The 18577-nt window shown below is 41.9% G+C and overlaps 1 protein-coding gene across 1 annotated transcript in view; it reads right to left on the bottom strand.

Moving 5' to 3' along the window:
- Nucleotides 1-2384: 2384 nt before the first annotated feature.
- BARX2 (BARX homeobox 2) overlaps nucleotides 2385-18577 on the bottom strand; it is a 52215-nt gene continuing 36022 nt past the window's right edge. The window contains exons 2-4 of the mRNA XM_032802370.1: nucleotides 11958-12255; nucleotides 4945-5029; nucleotides 2385-3586 (exon numbers count right to left, since the gene is read on the bottom strand). Coding sequence (XP_032658261.1) covers nucleotides 3335-3586; nucleotides 4945-5029; nucleotides 11958-12255 — 635 coding nt within the window. The 3' untranslated portion in view covers nucleotides 2385-3334. The remainder of the gene's footprint in view (nucleotides 3587-4944; nucleotides 5030-11957; nucleotides 12256-18577) is intronic.

Here is an 18577-nt window from a genome sequence, read left to right as displayed (position 1 = left end):
ATTCTGCCCTCACCTCACTACAGCACTCTGTTCTTTTAAGGTGCTGGAAGATCAATTATCTCCACATAGCTGGCCCAGCTCTGCTACCCTGCCAACCTGTGCAGGGTTCAGCTAAGTGAGCTAGCCAGAAGGCTACGGTTAATTTCTGGCCTGCCAATCTCTGAATGGGACTTCTATGCCTCATCACATCAGAATTGCTGTATGTTATTCCTCTAGGTGCAAGTAAAATACAGAACTTCCCATGGATCCTATTAGGGCCTAATCGAAGCCCATTGAAATCAATGGAAAGACTCCCACCAATTTTCATGGGGTTTGTACCAGTTGAGCAAATACTGTAAGTAATTTAGGCAAAAAATTATTAAAAAAAAAAGTTTATAAACTAACTGGCTTTGACAATGTTCTCACTCTTGATTAGAGTTTGTTTTCTGTGAACCTTTTGGAGGTTGAGTTTGCTAGCAGGAAGGATGGTGGAAGTGACTGTTTTTAAGTGAATATCAGAATATTTGTAGAGTAAACGTTGAACTTGTAAATATAAATCACACTGGAAAGCTAGATGCAAAGAATGATACTCATCCAAAAGAACAGAAACTTTCTGAGTGACTTATGGATCTATTCAGAAATAACCAATGCAGTTGAATATTGAATATTCACAGCAAATAATTCACAGTGATTAGAGATGGATTAAGATTTTCCCACTGAAAAATGGGGTTTTGTCAAAAACAATTTAGAAGGGGGCAGGGATGTCATTTTCAACACTCTTAATTTTTCAGTAGGAAATTTCAATTTTTGTTTTGTTTTAAATTGAAGTTTTAGTTTTGTTGTAGATTTTGAAAACTGAATATTTTTTGAAACTTCTGATTTTTGATATTTTTGTTCCCCTCTTTTTTTTTTGAGGGTGTCATTTTTTCTTTGTTTCAATTTCCCTTTTTCCACTGTAATATTTAAAAACATCCTCACCTTTGAGAAGTTCGACTGGGGAAAGGAAAATTTTAAAAACAAAATGCCCTGAATATTTTTTCATTGCATGGCACACAGTGGCAAAAAAAAAAAAAAAAAAGTTGGACAATGAAATTTCAAAATTTTGGAAATTCAGCATTTTCAAAAATAATTTTTTTAAAGTTTTGGAAAAATGAAAAATTGTTCTATTTCCAACCTTGCAAAATGGAAATAACTGACATTTTGTGAAGTTGTTTTTATCAGTTCCAGAAATTATTTGCACATCAAAAATAATTAAGCAAAACATTTTGGAATCCAAATAAACTTGACAAACTGCTAGACATTTACAGACACTTTGCAAATAGGTGAAATTCATCAGGTAAACTATTCACAGAAAATTATGCTCCTAATTCTAGTCCTCACAGAAAACGATTGGATTTGAGACATCTGAATAAATTTCATTTAGAAAATTTTGATGCTATGACTACTAGGAAATCATAGATTTTTAAGGCCAAAAGGGATCAGTGTGATAATCTAGTCTGACCTCCTGCATAACACGTCATAGGACTGCCATGTAGTAAGAACACCAGAACGAGTCTTTAGTTGTGGTTGAACTAGAGCATATGTTTGGAACAACACCCAGTCTTGATTTAACTTCCAGGGACATATTGTGCCTACATTCTAGCTGATAGGACAGATACCAGACTCCTGGCCTTCCACCCTCATACTCATTCCTTTTATTTTGCATCTCAGAGTGTTTGGTGACACTGTGGAATGGGCACCTGTTCAAAAAAATTTTTTAAATTTGAGCACATCCCCTAAAGTAGGAAGGATATGTGTGATTAAGACACAAGGTTACCAATTAGGAAATCAAAAGTAAGATTCTCATCCTTTTCTGCCATATAAAAGGGCAGGAGAGGTGTAAAGGGGCCCTAAGTGTCATATCTGTCTGGTGCAGGATCACCCCAGCACAGGAACTTGAAGACAAGTGTAAAGCTTCCCCCTCACTCCCCAAGGACCACCTTGTGAGCCCTGACATAGGAGGCAGGGCTAAGGGGAGGAAGGATGTGTCCGTATTGGGCCACCCAGAGAGGCTGTTCTAACGTAGATGGGCACTCAACACTAAGGCTGTATCTCCACTATAAGCTGGGGGTGTGATTAACAGCTCGTGTACACATGCACTCTAGCTCACTGAGAGCTAGTGTAAGTATATATAGTAGCATAGGCACCATGGCACAGGTGGCATCAGCACAGCTTAGCCAGGCCGAATACAAACCAGTGTGTACATACTCAACACAGCATAGCTGCGCTGACGCTGCTCGTGCTAATGTGATGCACAGAAGAAATCCTCTGTCTAGGATTTGGAAGAGAAATGACACAGAGTCTTATTTATATATTTCATTTTTAATTAAAAAATAAAGGTTATTTTAATACATCTCTTGCAGCCTTCGGGCAAAATGCACCCTCAACAAGACTTTAGGAAACGTGATGCAAATCTATTCTTGGCACACAGATCTTAAAAACAAATGCAAACTTTCTTCAGCCAATTTTTAACTCCATTGCTCTCCCCTAACCCTGAAAACGTTTAAATGCTTCTTGGGGGAAAAAAATACAAACCCTACAATAATTAGAAATGGGCCCGAAGCAAAAATCCCAGTTCTGGAGCAGCTTGAAAGCCAAACCGTGATCTCAATCTAGATTTTACCCAACGGCCGTTATCTTTATAAAAATTGCTCTACATCTGACATCTGATCACCTCAAACCTCCAAGGAAGATCTGAAATCTGAACCTTGACCTGGGTCTGAATCTTGCACCTATCTTTATAATGGGATGAACCAAAACCCTCAGTCTGTGCATCCTCCAAAAAACTGTTTCATTTGGGCCCATGGCTAACAGAAATAAGTGCTGGTTAAATGAGAAATTGTGCTGTAAAAGTTCCCTTTTTCCTGGCAGTCATTGCCTCGAGGCCAGATTGAGTACACTGTCCATTTCTACCTTAAAAGGCAAAGATAAGGTCAAGTGAACACACCGAACCCTCCAAGATGGTCATATCACTACACAACCACCTCCCGTGGCATGAAAGGAGCCTTGGGCTTTTCCTGATTCTCCAGGCTATTTCAGGTTTCTAGACACACAGTTTCTTCTGGAAGATATCTCTACAGTACTCAGGCCCCCTTGTTATCTGCAGGGAGGACTTACACATGCTGTTGGGAAGGGAAAGACTGTCACCATACGCACTGGGTTTCTTTGTTCCACGGTAGCCCACGCTGGTTGATTCCCAGTGACACAAAGTGCACAAGCTCCTGACTTATACACAATGTCTTTTTGGTTGTTTTTTTTTAATTTGTTTTTTTCTCTTTCCTTTTTCTGTTTTTTTTTTTCTTCTGTTTTTCCTCTTTTAACTCAAGGGCGTTGTCTCCTCCGGGGAGGGCTCCAATGTGTGCTCCGGAGACTTTCCCGTCTCCAAGGAGACTTCAGGCTTCTTCTCTGTCAATTCAGGCTCTTCTGGGGCCTGAGATGTCTCCAATATCTGCCTCTGAACTTGGCTGTTCATCTTTTCCTCTGCCTCGATCTCTTCTGAGCTGGGGATGGAGTTTTTCTTCGGACGGCCTTTAGGCTTTGTCGGAGCTTCCTGCCCACCTTTCAGTACCTGGAACAAAGATAATAAGTGTTTGGACCATTCTGAACTGCACTAGTGTCTTCCATCCAAGTTCCTGATGGTACTTTTAACATTAGGATGAAATCTATCCCTGTTCAAAGAGCTGGCCCACGGTTTAGACACCCTTACCTCCTACTCCAGACTCAAGTGGAACTTAAGTGATGTGTAGACCTTGTGGGACTTAATGGGGCTTAATTAATTTAAATGGCAGCAAGCACAAATCCAGCAGACATTAATATCTCAGACTTTACATAGGATCCATTTGCTCATTTTCACTGGGCTGGGGAGGGACCCAACTCTCAACATAGCACACACACAGGCTTGTCCAAAATTCAGCTCCCTTACTGAGATTTTCTTTTCATTCTTAGCTTAAGGAAGAACAAGCAGACCTCAGCCTGAGTTTCCAAAGTGAGTTTTTCTCCTCCTGTCAGCTCTCCCTTGTCTTTTAGAGGCTCAATCCTTTGTACTCCTGCTTTGGAACTAATGAGGTCCATCTGGTCTTCCTACCAGGATAAATCAGCAAAATAGCTCTGTCACCTCTATTATCTCCATTTTGCACACAGGGAAACTGGGACAAAAGAGGAGGCAACTTGCCTAAGATCATGCAGTGAGTTAGTGACAGAACCAGAATGGAACTAATAGAACCTCACTGCCCTTCCTCTCCTCTAATACAATACAGGACAGACACAGAGTGTTGTCATTATTGTAGCTGGAGTGATGCATTGGACAAGTGGGCATTCTAGATGTTTTTGAAGGACAGGGAGGAGGCTTGGTGTACACTAACTGAGAAACTGCATGTAAAAAGGTTTGAAGTTTGGAGTACATGAAGGAGATGAATGGAAAGGTCAGGAGAGAAATGTGGGCAGACCGTAGGGAGCAGGAGCAGGTGTACAGGAAGAGATGGAGGCAGAGTCAGAGTTAAAGACAGCTTTAAAAGTTAGAAGCAGGGACATCGCCTAATAGAGCTGGACTTAGCTTCATTGAATTTAAGTCTCTTTGTGTCCCCAACTCCCACTAGCAATAAAGATCCCAGGGTTGCCAAAAAATGAAAAGGGAGAAATTTCTGCTCCTCCCCCTTTCATCCCTGTGCTTTGAATCCACATTGTTGTCCATGGCCAGTCTCACCCAACGTACATTCAGCCATGTGAGCCTTTCGGGCAACCAGTTATCAGTAACAAACTGAACATTAAAATTCTGGACCAGATCCTCAGCTGGTGTAAATCAGCATAGCTTCATTGGCAGAATTTATGCCAAAGACATCTACATGTATGCACAGATTTACTCTAGCTCAGGATCCGTCTCTCTGATGTTAGATTGGAGGCATTGCTGGGAAGCTACTGATCTCTTACCATTTTCTTCCACTTCATCCTGCGGTTCTGGTACCAAGTCTTCACCTGGAGCTGAGTCAGCCCCAGGGATTGGGCAAGGTCCAGCCTAGAAGACAAGAGATACAGAGACTTGACAAAGGAAATGTAGAGTCCAGATACACTGCAGTAGCGAATCCCTGATTGTATCCTGCAGAGAGCCAATGGGAGGGCTCACATACAGGGAAGTAAATTCCATTAAAAGATAGCTATCGGTTTCACCTAACTTTCTTTTCTCTCCAGTTCAGAGGAGAATTAAAAATCAGTGTAAACAGTCATGATCCAAATTTAGGATCCAATGAAATATGGTCTTATGGAGGAAGCAAGAATGGTCTTGTAGTTATGGTGCAGAACAGGGAGATAGGATAGCTAGTCTGTTTCCATCTTTTCCTATCTGTTTTGTTGGGCAAGTGAATGAGGACAAAAGTTCGGTTGTCCAGCTGGAGACAACTTGACCCTGATATTCAGCACCTCTGAAAATCAGGCTTTAGGTGTCTCAAGACAGCACCCAAGAATTGGCACCCAAAATCAGAGGCCACCTTTGAAAATTGTGACCATGTCTTTATTGTGTTTCACTTTCCCTTTCTATAGATTGGAGATAAGGATGCTTTCCAACCTCGGGTGTTGTGTGTCTGAATTTATTAATTTGCTGATATCACAGTGATGAGAGCTCTAGAAATGCCTATAAAGAAATTTGTGTGTGTTGGGCCTTCCGGGGACCTACAGTTGGCAGCACAGATGCTTATCCTAATTTATCTGGGCCAAACCTCCAAATCTATAGAGGTTTCTTTATAACTATTAATCTATTTATTTCTTTACAAAGCCTGAGATCTGGAGATCCTGGGCCAAATTCATGCCTGATGAAATTCTTTTATTTGTCATCACTTAAGTGAGAATGAATCTAGACCTAGTGGTGCAGTGGAGCTGCAATCGCGATGAATTTGACCTTGTGTCATTCAGAAATTCTAAGTAGAGCTGGGCAAATGTTCTTCAACAATGTGAAGCCATGCAAAACTCAGATGGGTTCAGGTGCAAACATGAAGTTGCACCTAAATGTGTTTTAGGTCCTGTAAACTTTCTGTGGACCTTTTTTTAGTCCCTGAAACAACACATTGTATGTCCCTGAAACAGCTTGGGAAACACGCTTTCCAAAGCTGAGTTTTTCATAACATAAGTTGGGATCCAAGTGGATATATAGTAGAGACAGTCACACATGCCTATATTCAGACACCCTAACAAACAAACTCACACATGCTTGTCCCACTTTGGGTCCCCTTTGCAGTTAAAGGGGCTGATTTTCTGTCTCTTCATACCACTCACTGTACTAAATAGCTGGGGTATTGAAGTCAAAGGAGTTACGTGGATGAGTTTGGGAGAACAGTATCAAGCCCACAGGTTCCAGACATTATCCCATCTGCACTCCTTTGCTTCTAATTAGCCATCCAATTACATAGCTCCCCATGCTCCTCAATGTAGCCCCCTGGCAAAAGACACAAGAGTGAGTGTAAATCTCAATCCATGCCCTTGCCACTGCGTTCCCAGCTCATGAGCTCCCATGGGAAATATGTCTGCTTGACAAACTCCTGCCAGGAGGCCTGTGTCTTGTCACACCTATTACCTGTAACCTTTACAACCTCTCTCCGAGCGCATTAGCATAACTGGCATTGCTTAGGAAACCAAAGAAACAAATAAAGAGAGAGAAAGGAAGAGCTAGAGGAGCAGAGATTGCTCATCAGCCTCGGTCATATGCAAAGCCAAAAAACTTTCATGCCTCTAATTAATTCAGCAGCCAAGACTGCTTGATTGATGGGGTCACTCAACTAGTCACATGAGGCGGTGCTGAGCCAGTCAGCACAACACCTGAGCCTTAGGGGATACAGAATCATGCCAAATGGGCTAGATATCAAAAGAGACCAGCATGCTGGGTACTGAGCTCTTTCAAAAAAACCATGGTGAAGGAGTCACTATGGGAGCTGCTTAAAATTTGATCCCATTTAGGTGCTTAGATGGGAGTTGCACTCATTTGAAAACCTGTCCCTGATTGTGGGTGCTAAGTGTTTGAAAATCTGGCCCAATGTGACCTGTGCATTGATGACATGATTCATCAGATGAAAAAAATAAGCATATAGGTTACAGGCAGGCTTGGCAGAATTCAATATGTATTTTTTTATAGGTTTGACAGATAATATCATTTATTTGTAAGCTTTTTGTATTGTTAATCAATTTAAATTTTCACAGTTGCAGGAAAGTATGGGGGGGTCAGGCAAAAGTGGGGAAAGTCACACAATAATAGTTTAACGACAGTAGAAGTTGAGATTCAAAAAGTTAAAGCTTTATAAATGTCAAGATCATGTCAAATTATACAAAGTAAATGTCCTGAAATCAAACGATACAAAGTTTTCAAGCAGCATTTTGCTTACGTTGCCTATCTGTAAATTTTGTTTATTATCTATGGGGGGGAAAGCTTTAGTCAGTTTGTGTGTGCACAGTGAAAACAACATTCACTGATGTTTACTGATAAAAATTTAATCCTTCCAACCTTAGACCTCAGAAGTAGTTTGGGGTTGGTGACGTGGGGTTTTAGACTTTGTGAACCTGTCAAACACTTTCTTTAGGTTTGCAAAACTAATCTGAGTTGGCAACATTTTCTCCTGTAATTTAAACCCACAATTTTCTCCCCATGCATCCCGACACATGGGTGATTCAAGTTCTTTAAAACAAACAAAAAAAACCCCTACCTTTCTTTTTTAGCACATGTAATGCATTTGGCACAGAATAAACCCAAAAAGCTAGGCTGACATGATATATGAATCTCAAATCACTTTGTAAATAGTAATACACTAAGCCTCAGAACGCCTTACATGAGGCAGGTCAGTAGTTACAAAAACGGGAAACTGAGGCACAGAGTGGTGTGCCAATTTGTCAAAGATTACCATACAACAGGTTAGAAACAGAGCCTGAAACAGAATTCAAGTCTCTTGGCTTCCATGCCAATGAGGTGTCCATTGGAAAACACTTCACAGAGCCACACTGCCTCAAAGGGCAATCTCAGATCTCCTTTGTGAGGGTTCCAGACAAACAAGCCTAATTCAGTATAACTAGAGCTGATTGGGAAACCCAGACACTTCTCCCCTTCAACATTTTTCAAATCACAGTATTTTGGGTTTCTGTGGGAATTTTCTAAAGAAATGAAATAAAAATCTTCACTTAATTTAATTCTGAAATGATGTTTTGAAATGAAATTTTTCATTTCATTTCCCAGTAGCAAAACAAAATGAAAATTTTTGTTTCATTCAAATGTCATTTTGCTTAATTTTTTGGAAGCTGAAATTTTTCAATTTTCTATTTTGGTTTCTGGATTTTCAGGACTTTTTCTCTCTCTTTCTCTCTTTCCCCTCTCTCCCTCTGCCTCCCCCTCTTTTGTTACTTTTTCTACCTTTTTCCACTGGGAAAACTGGGGAATGGAGTAAAAAGTATGTGAAATGGGAATGAAAACAAATGTCACACTTTTTTCCAACTGAAAACAAACTGGAAAATAGTGAGAAAGTGCATGAAAATTTTGGGAAACAGTTAAAAATATGAAAAGTGGATTTTTCCTCATTTTCACATGCTTTTTTAATCTTTGCCCTCTTTTTTTAAAAAAAGAGAGAGAAATGTGTAAAATTCCCCCAATCCAAAAACTGAACATGAAGAGCTGAAATGTTTTATTTCTCAAACCTGAAGTGAAACTACATTTTAAGTGAAAACAAAAATGTCATTTAGACATACATTGATTCAAAATGAAACAAACATTTTCGTTCGACTTAAAATGTCATCATTTTAGGGGTCACCAAATGAAATTAATAGGCAGCAGGTTTAAAAGAAAACAAAAGGAAGTATTTTTTCACAGAGTGCACAGTCAACCTGTAGAACTCTTTGCCAGAGGATGTTGTGAAGGCCAAAACTATAACAGGGTTCAAAAAAGAACTAATTAAGTTCATGGAGGATAGATCCATCAATGGCTATTAGCCCAGGAAGGGCAGGGATAATGTCCCTAGGCTCTGTTTGCCAGAAGATGGGAATGGGCAACAGGGCATGGATCACTTGATGATTACGTGTTCTCTTCAGTCTCTCTGAAGCACCTGGCATTGGCCACTGTTGGAAGACAGGATAGATGGACCTTTGGTCTGACCCAGTATAGTCGTTCTTATGTCATTTTTGTTTTAGTTTTTGGAAAACAAATACCCTGATTTTAAAATGAATATTTGGGGGTTACATTTTCCAGTCAGAAATCGGAACATTTAATTAAAATTTCCCCATGGAAAATTTCAGTTTCACCAAAACTATATTTCCCAAAGGGAAAATTGTAAGGTATAAAAATCTCAACCAGCTCTAAATAGAAACATAAACAGTCTTGGTCGAGAGACACTCAGGGAGAGATTGTGACCATCCCTCCTGGCAGCTGCAGTGAAGCTGTTGCACAACAAACCCAGCTCCACATTGCACCTCTTATTTATGGACTAGTCATAGTCACAGTCCTCTATGTTCCCCAAGGGCAAAGACTGCTCCAGTCTAGTGCTCATAGTGGAACTAGCTTCTCTGGAGGGGCTGGGTGATAGGCAGATTTCTGCCTACACACCCACACCCATACCTGCACTAGTCAGTGGAACTGAGCCAGCATGGGAGAGGGAAAACATGCTGCACCCTTTCAAAGGGTGGAGCAAGGGAAAAAGCTTTGCTCTCTGTTCTTTGCATGTATCTCTCTGCATAGATGCATGCTGCTATGAACATGTATTGAGCCCTCTCTTTATACAATACTCGTGGTATGTGATTTCCATTCATTCACTGTATTCAGGTCACCTTTGATCCTGGGAAAAGTTAGCCTTGAAATTCAATCCAGTCTTCTGCCCAAGTCCTCCACCAATGGCAGAATCATCTTTCTCGGTCCTGAAGACATCACCGTTCAACTGGAGAGCCCTCAGCACGGCAACGGCTGAGCAGCCCTTCTGCTACCTCTGCTTTTTCCACTTTAAGAAACATTTTGGTCCTGTGTCTTTTTAAAGTAGTAGTGATAGGTAATGCCATGGGAGAGACTCTACCCTCAGTGCAGAAAGCCCTTGCTATGCATGGCCAAAGTGCCCTCCAACCAGCCCCCTGCCATGCATGACTGTGCCCTGATGCATTTGAAATGAACAGAAGTAAACTAGGGAGGAGCCAGATATAGTTTCCAGTGTCCCTGCTGTCCCCTTGCCTTGGATAACCAACTGTAGTTCGGAGACAGTCTTTAGTATTTAAAGACAATGTTAAAGGTACCTGATGAAGCAGTGAGTAAATGGAGATAATGTTTCTTTATGGGAGTCACACATGCACTTTGCACTGGGGTCAATGACAGCACCCAGTGCTAGCCCCTGGAGAATCAGCCCCCCAATGTGTGACTTACATGACCATTTACATCACTGCTGACAGTTCAGCCCAGATGTCTGGGGATTTGTTCATAAACAAACTAGGGAAATGCAACCTAGATGGAGCTACTATAAGGTGGGTGCAAAACCGGTTTGGAAACCGTTCCCAGAGAGTAATTATTAGTGCTTCACAGTCATGCTGGAAGGGCATAATGGCTGGCGTCCCACAGGGATCAGTTCTGGGTCCGGTTCTGTTCAATATCTTCATCAATTATTTAGATAATGGCATAGAGAGTACACTTATAAAGTTTGTGAATGATACCAAGTTGTGAGGGGTTGCAAGTGCTTTGGAGGATAGGATTAAAATTCAAAATGATCTGGACAGACTGGAGAAATGGTCTGAAGTAAATAGGATGAAATTCAATAAGGACAAATGCAAAGTACCTCATTTAGGAAGGAACAATCAGTTGCACACATACAAAATGGGTAATGACTGCCTAGGAAGGAGTACTACGGAAAGGGATCTGGGGGGTCATAGTGGACCACAAACTTAATATGAGTCAACAGTGTAATGCTGTTGCAAAAAAAGCAAACATCATTCTGGGATGTATTAGCAGGAGTGTTGTAAACAAGGCATGAAAAGTAATTCTTCTGCTCTACTCCGCGATGATTAGGCCTCATCTGGAATATTGTGTCCAGTTCTGGGTGTCACATTTCAGGAAAGATGTGGACAAATTGGAAAAAGTCCAGAGAAGAGCAACAAAAATGATTAAAGGTCTAGAAAACATGACCTATGAAGGAAAATTGAAAAAACTGGGTTTGTTTAGTCTGGAAAATAAAAGACTGAGGAGGGACATGATAACAGTTTTCAAGTACATAAAAGGTTGTTGTGGGAGGGAGAAGAATTGTTTTTCTTAACCTCTGAGGATAGGACAAGAAGCAATGGGCTTAAATTGCAGCAAAGGAGGTTTAGGTTGGGCATTAGGAAAAACTTCCTAACTGTCAGGGTGGTTAAGCACTGGAATAAATTGCCTAGGGAGGATCTCCATCATTGGAGATTTTTAAGAGCAGGTTGGACAAACACCTGTCAGGAATGGTCTAGATAATACTTAGTTCTGCCATGAGTGCAGGGGACTAGATTAGATGACCTCTCGGGGTCCCTTCCAGTTCTATGATTCTATGATTTCACTCATAGTGCTCAAGGCTGCACTGGGCCCTATATTCTCCTCTGTGAGCTCAGAGTTTTACCTACCTTTCCTCTGGTTTTCTGAGAGTCACATATATGAATCCCCTGTAGATGGCTAGGTCTCATAGGGAACACCTATATAGCAAGCAGGATCCCGCAGCAGCATGTCTCAGAGCCCAGGTTTACAGACTTAGGCTTACACTACAGCATGAAAAACAGCTGTGTAGACATTCGGGCTCTGGTTCTGAAGCCTACCCCCATTCCTAGAGCTCAGGCTCCAGTCTGAACACCAGTGTAATCCTTTTTTTTAGCGCTGTAGCATGAGCCTGGGTCTGCAACTCACAGTGGCAGGATTCTACCCTAAGGGTCATGACCCCAGAGCCACTGTCCCAGCCTCACCTCCAGTCACACCCCCATCCCGTTCCTCTGACCTGTCTGGTGTGGACAGATACTTCTGCTTTTGGAATTTCTTCTCCAGCCCCATCAGCTGGAGTTCTGTGAAGATGGTCCGGCTTCGGCGAGGCTTTTTCAACCGCGGGGTGAGCTGCTCCCCTTCTGACTCACTGCTGGCATGGGTTTCACTGGCTTGTGTCTCCGCGCTGGTGGCTCCCAAGGAGGAGTGGGGTGACAACGCTCTGGAACTGGGAGCTGCAGGGCCAAGGTGAGGGACCACAGAGGGCTGCCGGGTGATGACGGAGATGAGAGGATATGCCCTCAGAGATGGGGACCCTAGGAGGGAGGAAGCACAGAGGGGAAGTACAGTTCAGTGACAGTATTGTCCAGTGGATAGTGCCCTGGACTGGGAGTCAGGAGACCTGGTTTTCACTCCTGGTTCTGCTGCTAACCTGCTGTGTGACCTTTTTTAGCAAGTCACTTCCCCTCTTTGGGCTTCTATTTCCTTTCCCCCGTCTTGCCCCTCCCCACCCCCCCGCTTTGTCTGTCTTATCTATTCACATAGTAAGATCCTTGAGGCAAGGAGTGTTTTCTACTGTTTGTTTGCCTAGTTACCTTCTCTAGGTGCTACTGTGATACAACTAATAACTAATCAATTCAGTCATAAGTAGAGTTGTGTAATTCCAGATGAGGAGTTTATTAGCCCCCAAAACTATATATTTGCAAATTCAGATGAAACTGGGCAAATAGTTTTGGCCAAAACAACAAGGGTTGTTTTTTTTTACGTCTGAAATGTTTCATTTAGACACTTTCAAAAATGAAACATTTTGATTTTTCATTTCAAAACAAGATTTAATTTCTAAATATAATTAGATCTATTTAAATAAAAAAGTTTAAAAAAAATCCAAAAACTAAACTTAACAAAAACAAACAAAATATGGTTTTTCGTCAACCCAAAATGATGATTTTTTTGGATTGTTAGGTTCAGCCATCAAACCGAAAAAACAATTGTTTGCTCAGTTCTAGTCCTGAGTGATATATGCAGTAGAGGTGGTTCACTTTACCATCTAGTTTGACTGAGAGATGAAATCAAACCAAACTTTATGCCTGTTAGTTATTTAACCAGTGGAACTCTCCTTCTCTGTTGACACTAAATGAATCCCTAGAAATGGGCCCAGACTGGACCATCAGGGCTGCACTAATCCTGAGAACTAGGCAGAAGTTCAGCTCTGGCTCAAGCACCAATCTTTGTGGCTAGGGGGCCATTCTGGAACATCAAATCCAAACATGCCCAAATACTAGTGGAAGTTTTGATTCCGATCCAGGCTTCCAAACCCAGCCGTGAGTCTACTTCAGCAGCATCCCCAGTTCCAAAGCCCTGTAAATCAGGCATCTGACACCTTTATGCAGTGAAACTGGACCAATTTGTGGGGAATGTATGTTTCATTGTGGTGCGATTGGAACAAGAAATGTAGGGTCAGGACTCTTGGATTCTATTCACTGCTTTACAGCTGACTTGCTGTATGATCTTGGGCAAGTCACATCACTTATCTGTGCCTCAGTTTCCCCATCTGTAACACTGGAATAATAATCCTTACCTCAGAGTTAAGATTTACCTAGGGAGTTAAGGTTTAATGCATTCATATTTGTAAAGTGCTTTGAGAGCTTTAGACAAATGGTGCTCTAGAAAGGCCAGGTCTGAGTACCATCATTGGACCAGATTGTGAACTTCTGACACCTACTGATGGGCACCTTTTTACACAAGCAGTTCTGTGGACCTCATTGGGTCTACTTCAATGAGCAACTTTTCACCACTGAGAGTAAGGACTTGACCATCTGGCTCAGAGAATGAGCAATCATGTTACAAATGCTGTTAAAAGCCTGTGAGTTTCTCTCTTTCTGGAAAAATTATCCTTTCAGAATCTCATTGCTCATGCAACCAGGATTAGATTCTATTATTGTCCTCTGAGCTAGAGGACAGGGGTGTCAGACATAATCAGTCACGCTCACCACGGTGAGCAAGCCAAAGAATAAGCTAGCACTTAGCAGCTTGATAATCAGAAATTACATAATCATGGTGAAGTTTTTAAAAAGGGCAGTTCTAAGAATGATGGCTGAATTTAGTCATATCTGACAAAATGATTGCAGTGCTATCCAAACCTCTCCAGTAACTGCAGTGATCTACAAAACGCAACTGATTGCTGTGATCTCTGCCGCTATTTTTCCCTCCACGTCAAAACTTTATTCAATTTGAAACAAAAACAAAACCTGAAATCCAAGAGAAGATGAGGTAAGAATTTACCAACCACCATTAACTGGTGTCATAGGGGAAACAAAACAGCAATGTTTTGTTTCTATGGATCCTTTGGCACCTCATGACAATGGTGATTTACAAATCCATCAGCTTGCTGGACCAAATTCTGCCCTGATTTGTCCACCAATGGCTGTACAAAGAGGGTAAGTCTCGGTAGAACTCAGCCCTTCACTTTACAGTGCCTGGTGTCTTGAATTCTGCCTTCACTGATACTTCCGCAGCCTCATTGGCACCAACTGGCTTGCCTGGGAGTAACTAAAAGCAGAACCTCACCCACTGCATTGGAACCATCTTGCCAGTTCGCCACTGCCATTTCTTTCTCTGCCACTGTGGTTTATGAATGGTGATGTGCTCACCCCCTTTGTGCCAGCTACACCAGGGCAAACAAGTTGCAAGGCCCCCCGTTAGGAGAATGCCCCCAATGCAGGAGACTCTCTGCAGGAACCATGGGGCCAACTCTACCCCTGCCCTGCCTGGCAGGAAGCCCTGGCACAGGCGATGATATTGGATGGGACCAAAGACATGTTGGCGGAGTGGCTGGGTGGCAGTCCTATGCCTTGTCTGCTGCTATGATCCATGGGGGCCATACCAGCTAGGCTATAATAGGGCCCCTACCAGGCCCCAGCAGGCCCAGAATACGGAGTGGGCAAGCACCATCCCTTGTGCCAATACAGGAATGGATATGGCCCACTCTATGTCCTACTCCAATATCAGGAGGTCTTGGTTAACAATTTCCCAACGCTGGTAGAGAGTCCAAGATCTCCCTGCGCTGCTGCAGGACTCACACTCCAAACCTTTTCTCAGAGCCCGAAATGCCATTCCTGTTCTTGCACACAGGTGGCTTTTGGCCACAGCCAGGCATCTAATTGATACTTTCTCCCTTACACCCCTGCGTGTTTCCAGTGTAGCAGGGAAGAAACCGCAAGATTGTTAAAGAACAATAAATCACCCAAGCTCAGAAATGTATGAAAGGCTCCAGCTGATTGAAACCTTGAGAGGGAAGCATTTTTACAAGGGACTGGCCTTTAGGGAGCTTAGCAAAGGATATTTTATAGCAGAGCAATCAGTGATATTTACTTTCCTCTTTGGGTTAGGGGTGGCACATGGGACTGCACAGTGGGAGAGCTAGAACAGCTCCCAGAGCTAGGAAAAATTAAGACTTCAGGGATTGTTCTTTAGACTGCTGAAAGCTACTTATGTAAGAGGAATATGTAAAGGGGAAAAGGGAATCTCCTTCCTTGTACCAAGATCACTGGCCTATACGTGTATCTTTATTATGCAGATCCTGTTGTGACACCTCCAGCCAGATTTTCAAAAGAGCTCGGCGCCTATTTATTTTAGTCTCTATATAGGAGCACTTCCTTACTTTGGAAAATCTGGTCTGTTACCCATGAGTGCTGGGTCACAAATAAGGATTTGCTATGGTCAGGCTGTTTATGAGTGCTAGGCAGTAAACAGCTTGTTATAGCTGTTGGCTCTGACTATTTTCTATTCATTTATTATTTAGGAATATAAAAAAACCTGTAGGTCAAATATTGGGCCAAACAATTGTAGCAACATCTCTTTAATTGGCCATTATGAATAATAATAGTAAATAATCATTTTTATGTGTATTTCCATAGCATCTAGGGGTCCTATTCATAGGCCACGAACCCATTGTGCTAGGCGCTTTACAAACATAGCACAAAAAGATGGTCTCTACCCCAATGACAGCTTCATATGTAAGCTTCTTTCTAGGTATACTCTGTCCTGTCTTGGCATGAGGGATGGGCTAGATGACTTCTTGCGGTCCCTTCCAGCCCCACATTTCAGTGGAGATGCCTCATCTTCACTCCAGTACCTGACAAGGTTTCTCAGATTTCTCCTCCCTAGTTATGAAGGAATAAGGAGAATTTGCCAAGCAGGATGGTTCAGAGATACAGCAAGGAGAGCGCTCAGAAAGATACTTGGGATCTGAGACTACTGACACTGTCTGAGGGAAGGTGACAGTTACAAAAGTAGGCCAAAGTCTATGAGCCTCAGTCTCCTCTTTCACTGGTTTAAATCAGGAATAGCGGCATTGTAGCCAGCAGAGTGACATGGTTGAGACTTTCAAAGGAGCCTAAGGGAGTAAGGCACCCAGCTCCCAAAATCCCAGCCATACAGATCTAAGTGAGGTGTTGAGGAGGCCCTATGGGTCTGTCTAGCTAGGTAAATTTATAGAGCATTGAACACTGAAGAATCTAGGCTCTAGATCATGAAGTAAAAAGCTAGGGTACAAACTGATCTGAATCTAGGTGCCTCAGAGGTTGGGGGTGTTTGGATGCAAAGCCCTTCCTGTTCTATCTAGATATATCATTGATAAGGTTTCAGTTACTATGATACCTAGATGCCAGTTGAACAATTCAAATCCAAACAGTTCTGATTTCAGACTCCCCTAAGTTTGGATCCAAATATAGATTCTGAACATCCCAGAGTTCAAAAGTGTTTGGATCCTTCTTTAGACAGACACAGTAATTGTGGAAATGAAGCAATTTCTTAATCACCAACAAATTAAATATTGGCAAATGGCTCCGTCTGCTCAGTGCTGTCATGACTTGCTCGGTCTCAAACGTAAAGGAGCTGAGACAGCTGTTTTTCCATTCAGTAGCTCTGTCTTACTGAACAGTTTCAGTTGGATACAGACTATAGACTTCCCCATATCACTATACCCAACACCAGCAACACTTGGACTGTCTGGTTGTATCTGTCCCTGAAGTGATCAGATGTTAAGGCTGATTTGTCCAGGGGCTGTCATATAACAATAATACTTTGAATTTCTATAGCCACTTCTAGTCTGAATATCTTCAAGTGTTTTTCAAAGAAATCAGTCAAGCCTCACAGTGCCCCTATGAGATGAATGACTATTACTATGTCCACTTTACTGGTGAATGAATGAGATAGAGTGACGCTAACTGACTTGCTCAAGGCCACATACTACCTCCACTGCAGGACCAGGAATAGAACCCAGGAGTCCTGGTTCCTAGTTAGAGGCATGAAAAATATTCATAACAAAATACAAAAAGACTCAGAATTCCAAAGGATTTTTTTTCCATCATGAACACCAAGAAAACAGCAGGAAAATCATCCCATTTCCCCAAAAGAATTTAATCCAGAATAAGAATTTTTACCAATCAAAGCAGGCTCATTTCTCAGGCATAACTCAGATCCCTATGGCAGCATGTTACATCCACTTCCCACAGATGTGAACACAAGGTGCAAGCCAATGGAGAATCAGGTTCCCCTGAGCCATTTCTGAGCCCAAATTTGCTAACAGGAACTGAAAACACTTGCTTTTCATCAGACCGACCTGAAGTCAGCTCCAATCATCTGTTGGAAGGTTTTGATTAAACTCCTTATGACCACTGGACATGACAAATATATCCCACCACAACCCCCACTGGATCACCTTTCAAAAGTTTCATGAAAATTAAATACTTCAAACAAATCTTTTTTTTTTTCTTCTCCCCTGCACGTCTGGGCTCTGTGCGATCTATGCTGCATACCTTTGACACAGACAAATAAAACTAGGGGAGAAAAGGGAAAGCACTAATTAATTGCACTGTTTGACTGCCGGCAATGGCAGAACAGTTTCTCCTCCTGGGCAAAGTCAGCTAATTCTGTTTTGGAAAGAAAGAAGAAGGAAGGAAAGATTTATGGATCAGCTCCCTTGGCAGGTCAGCTCAGCTCGGAGGCAGAATGAGATCTCACTTGGAACACACTGCAGTGAAAGGTAAATAAAAGAAGAAAATGAACTTACGACACAGGAAAGTCTATAAATCTGCACAGTCCTAAGTGTCAAAACAAAAGGAAACCAAAGAGGAGTTTAGCTCATTTTCCAAATGAAACATCAGCTTCAGACTGTGGTGAAAGTGCAGGCGGCCTGAAGGAAGAAAAGAAACCTTGAATATGGAGCTGAGCAGAAAATGAGGAATTTCCATCAAAAAAACTGAAAAGAGAACAACAACAAAATTAGTTTTCAGCAACCAAAAATTTTGGCTGAAATTGTTCATTTTTCTGACAAAAATATTGAAAATGTTCTAAGAAAGCCAATACTTTCCACAAAAATTTCTGTCTAATAAAAAATCCAATTTTCTGTTAAAAAATTGCTGGTAATTTTTTGGACCAGCCCTGCTTAGAAATAAGGAAAGAGAAATCATTTGGATAATCATTCAGAAGTTGCCTAATTCTGCTCCAACTGAAATCAATAAGAGTTTTACCCCGGCTTCAACGGGAGCAGGATTACACCAATGCTGAGTGTGTCTGAAAATTCCACTGAGGCTGTTAGCGCTAGAGCAAACGGGCAGTGTGTGAAATTCACCCTGG

This window comes from Chelonoidis abingdonii, chromosome 18 (assembly GCF_003597395.2).
Source record: "Chelonoidis abingdonii isolate Lonesome George chromosome 18, CheloAbing_2.0, whole genome shotgun sequence".
Lineage (NCBI taxonomy): Eukaryota > Metazoa > Chordata > Testudines > Testudinidae > Chelonoidis > Chelonoidis abingdonii.
The sequence above is the reverse complement of the archived record's forward strand: the minus strand, read 5'-3'. Positions and strand labels throughout refer to the sequence as shown.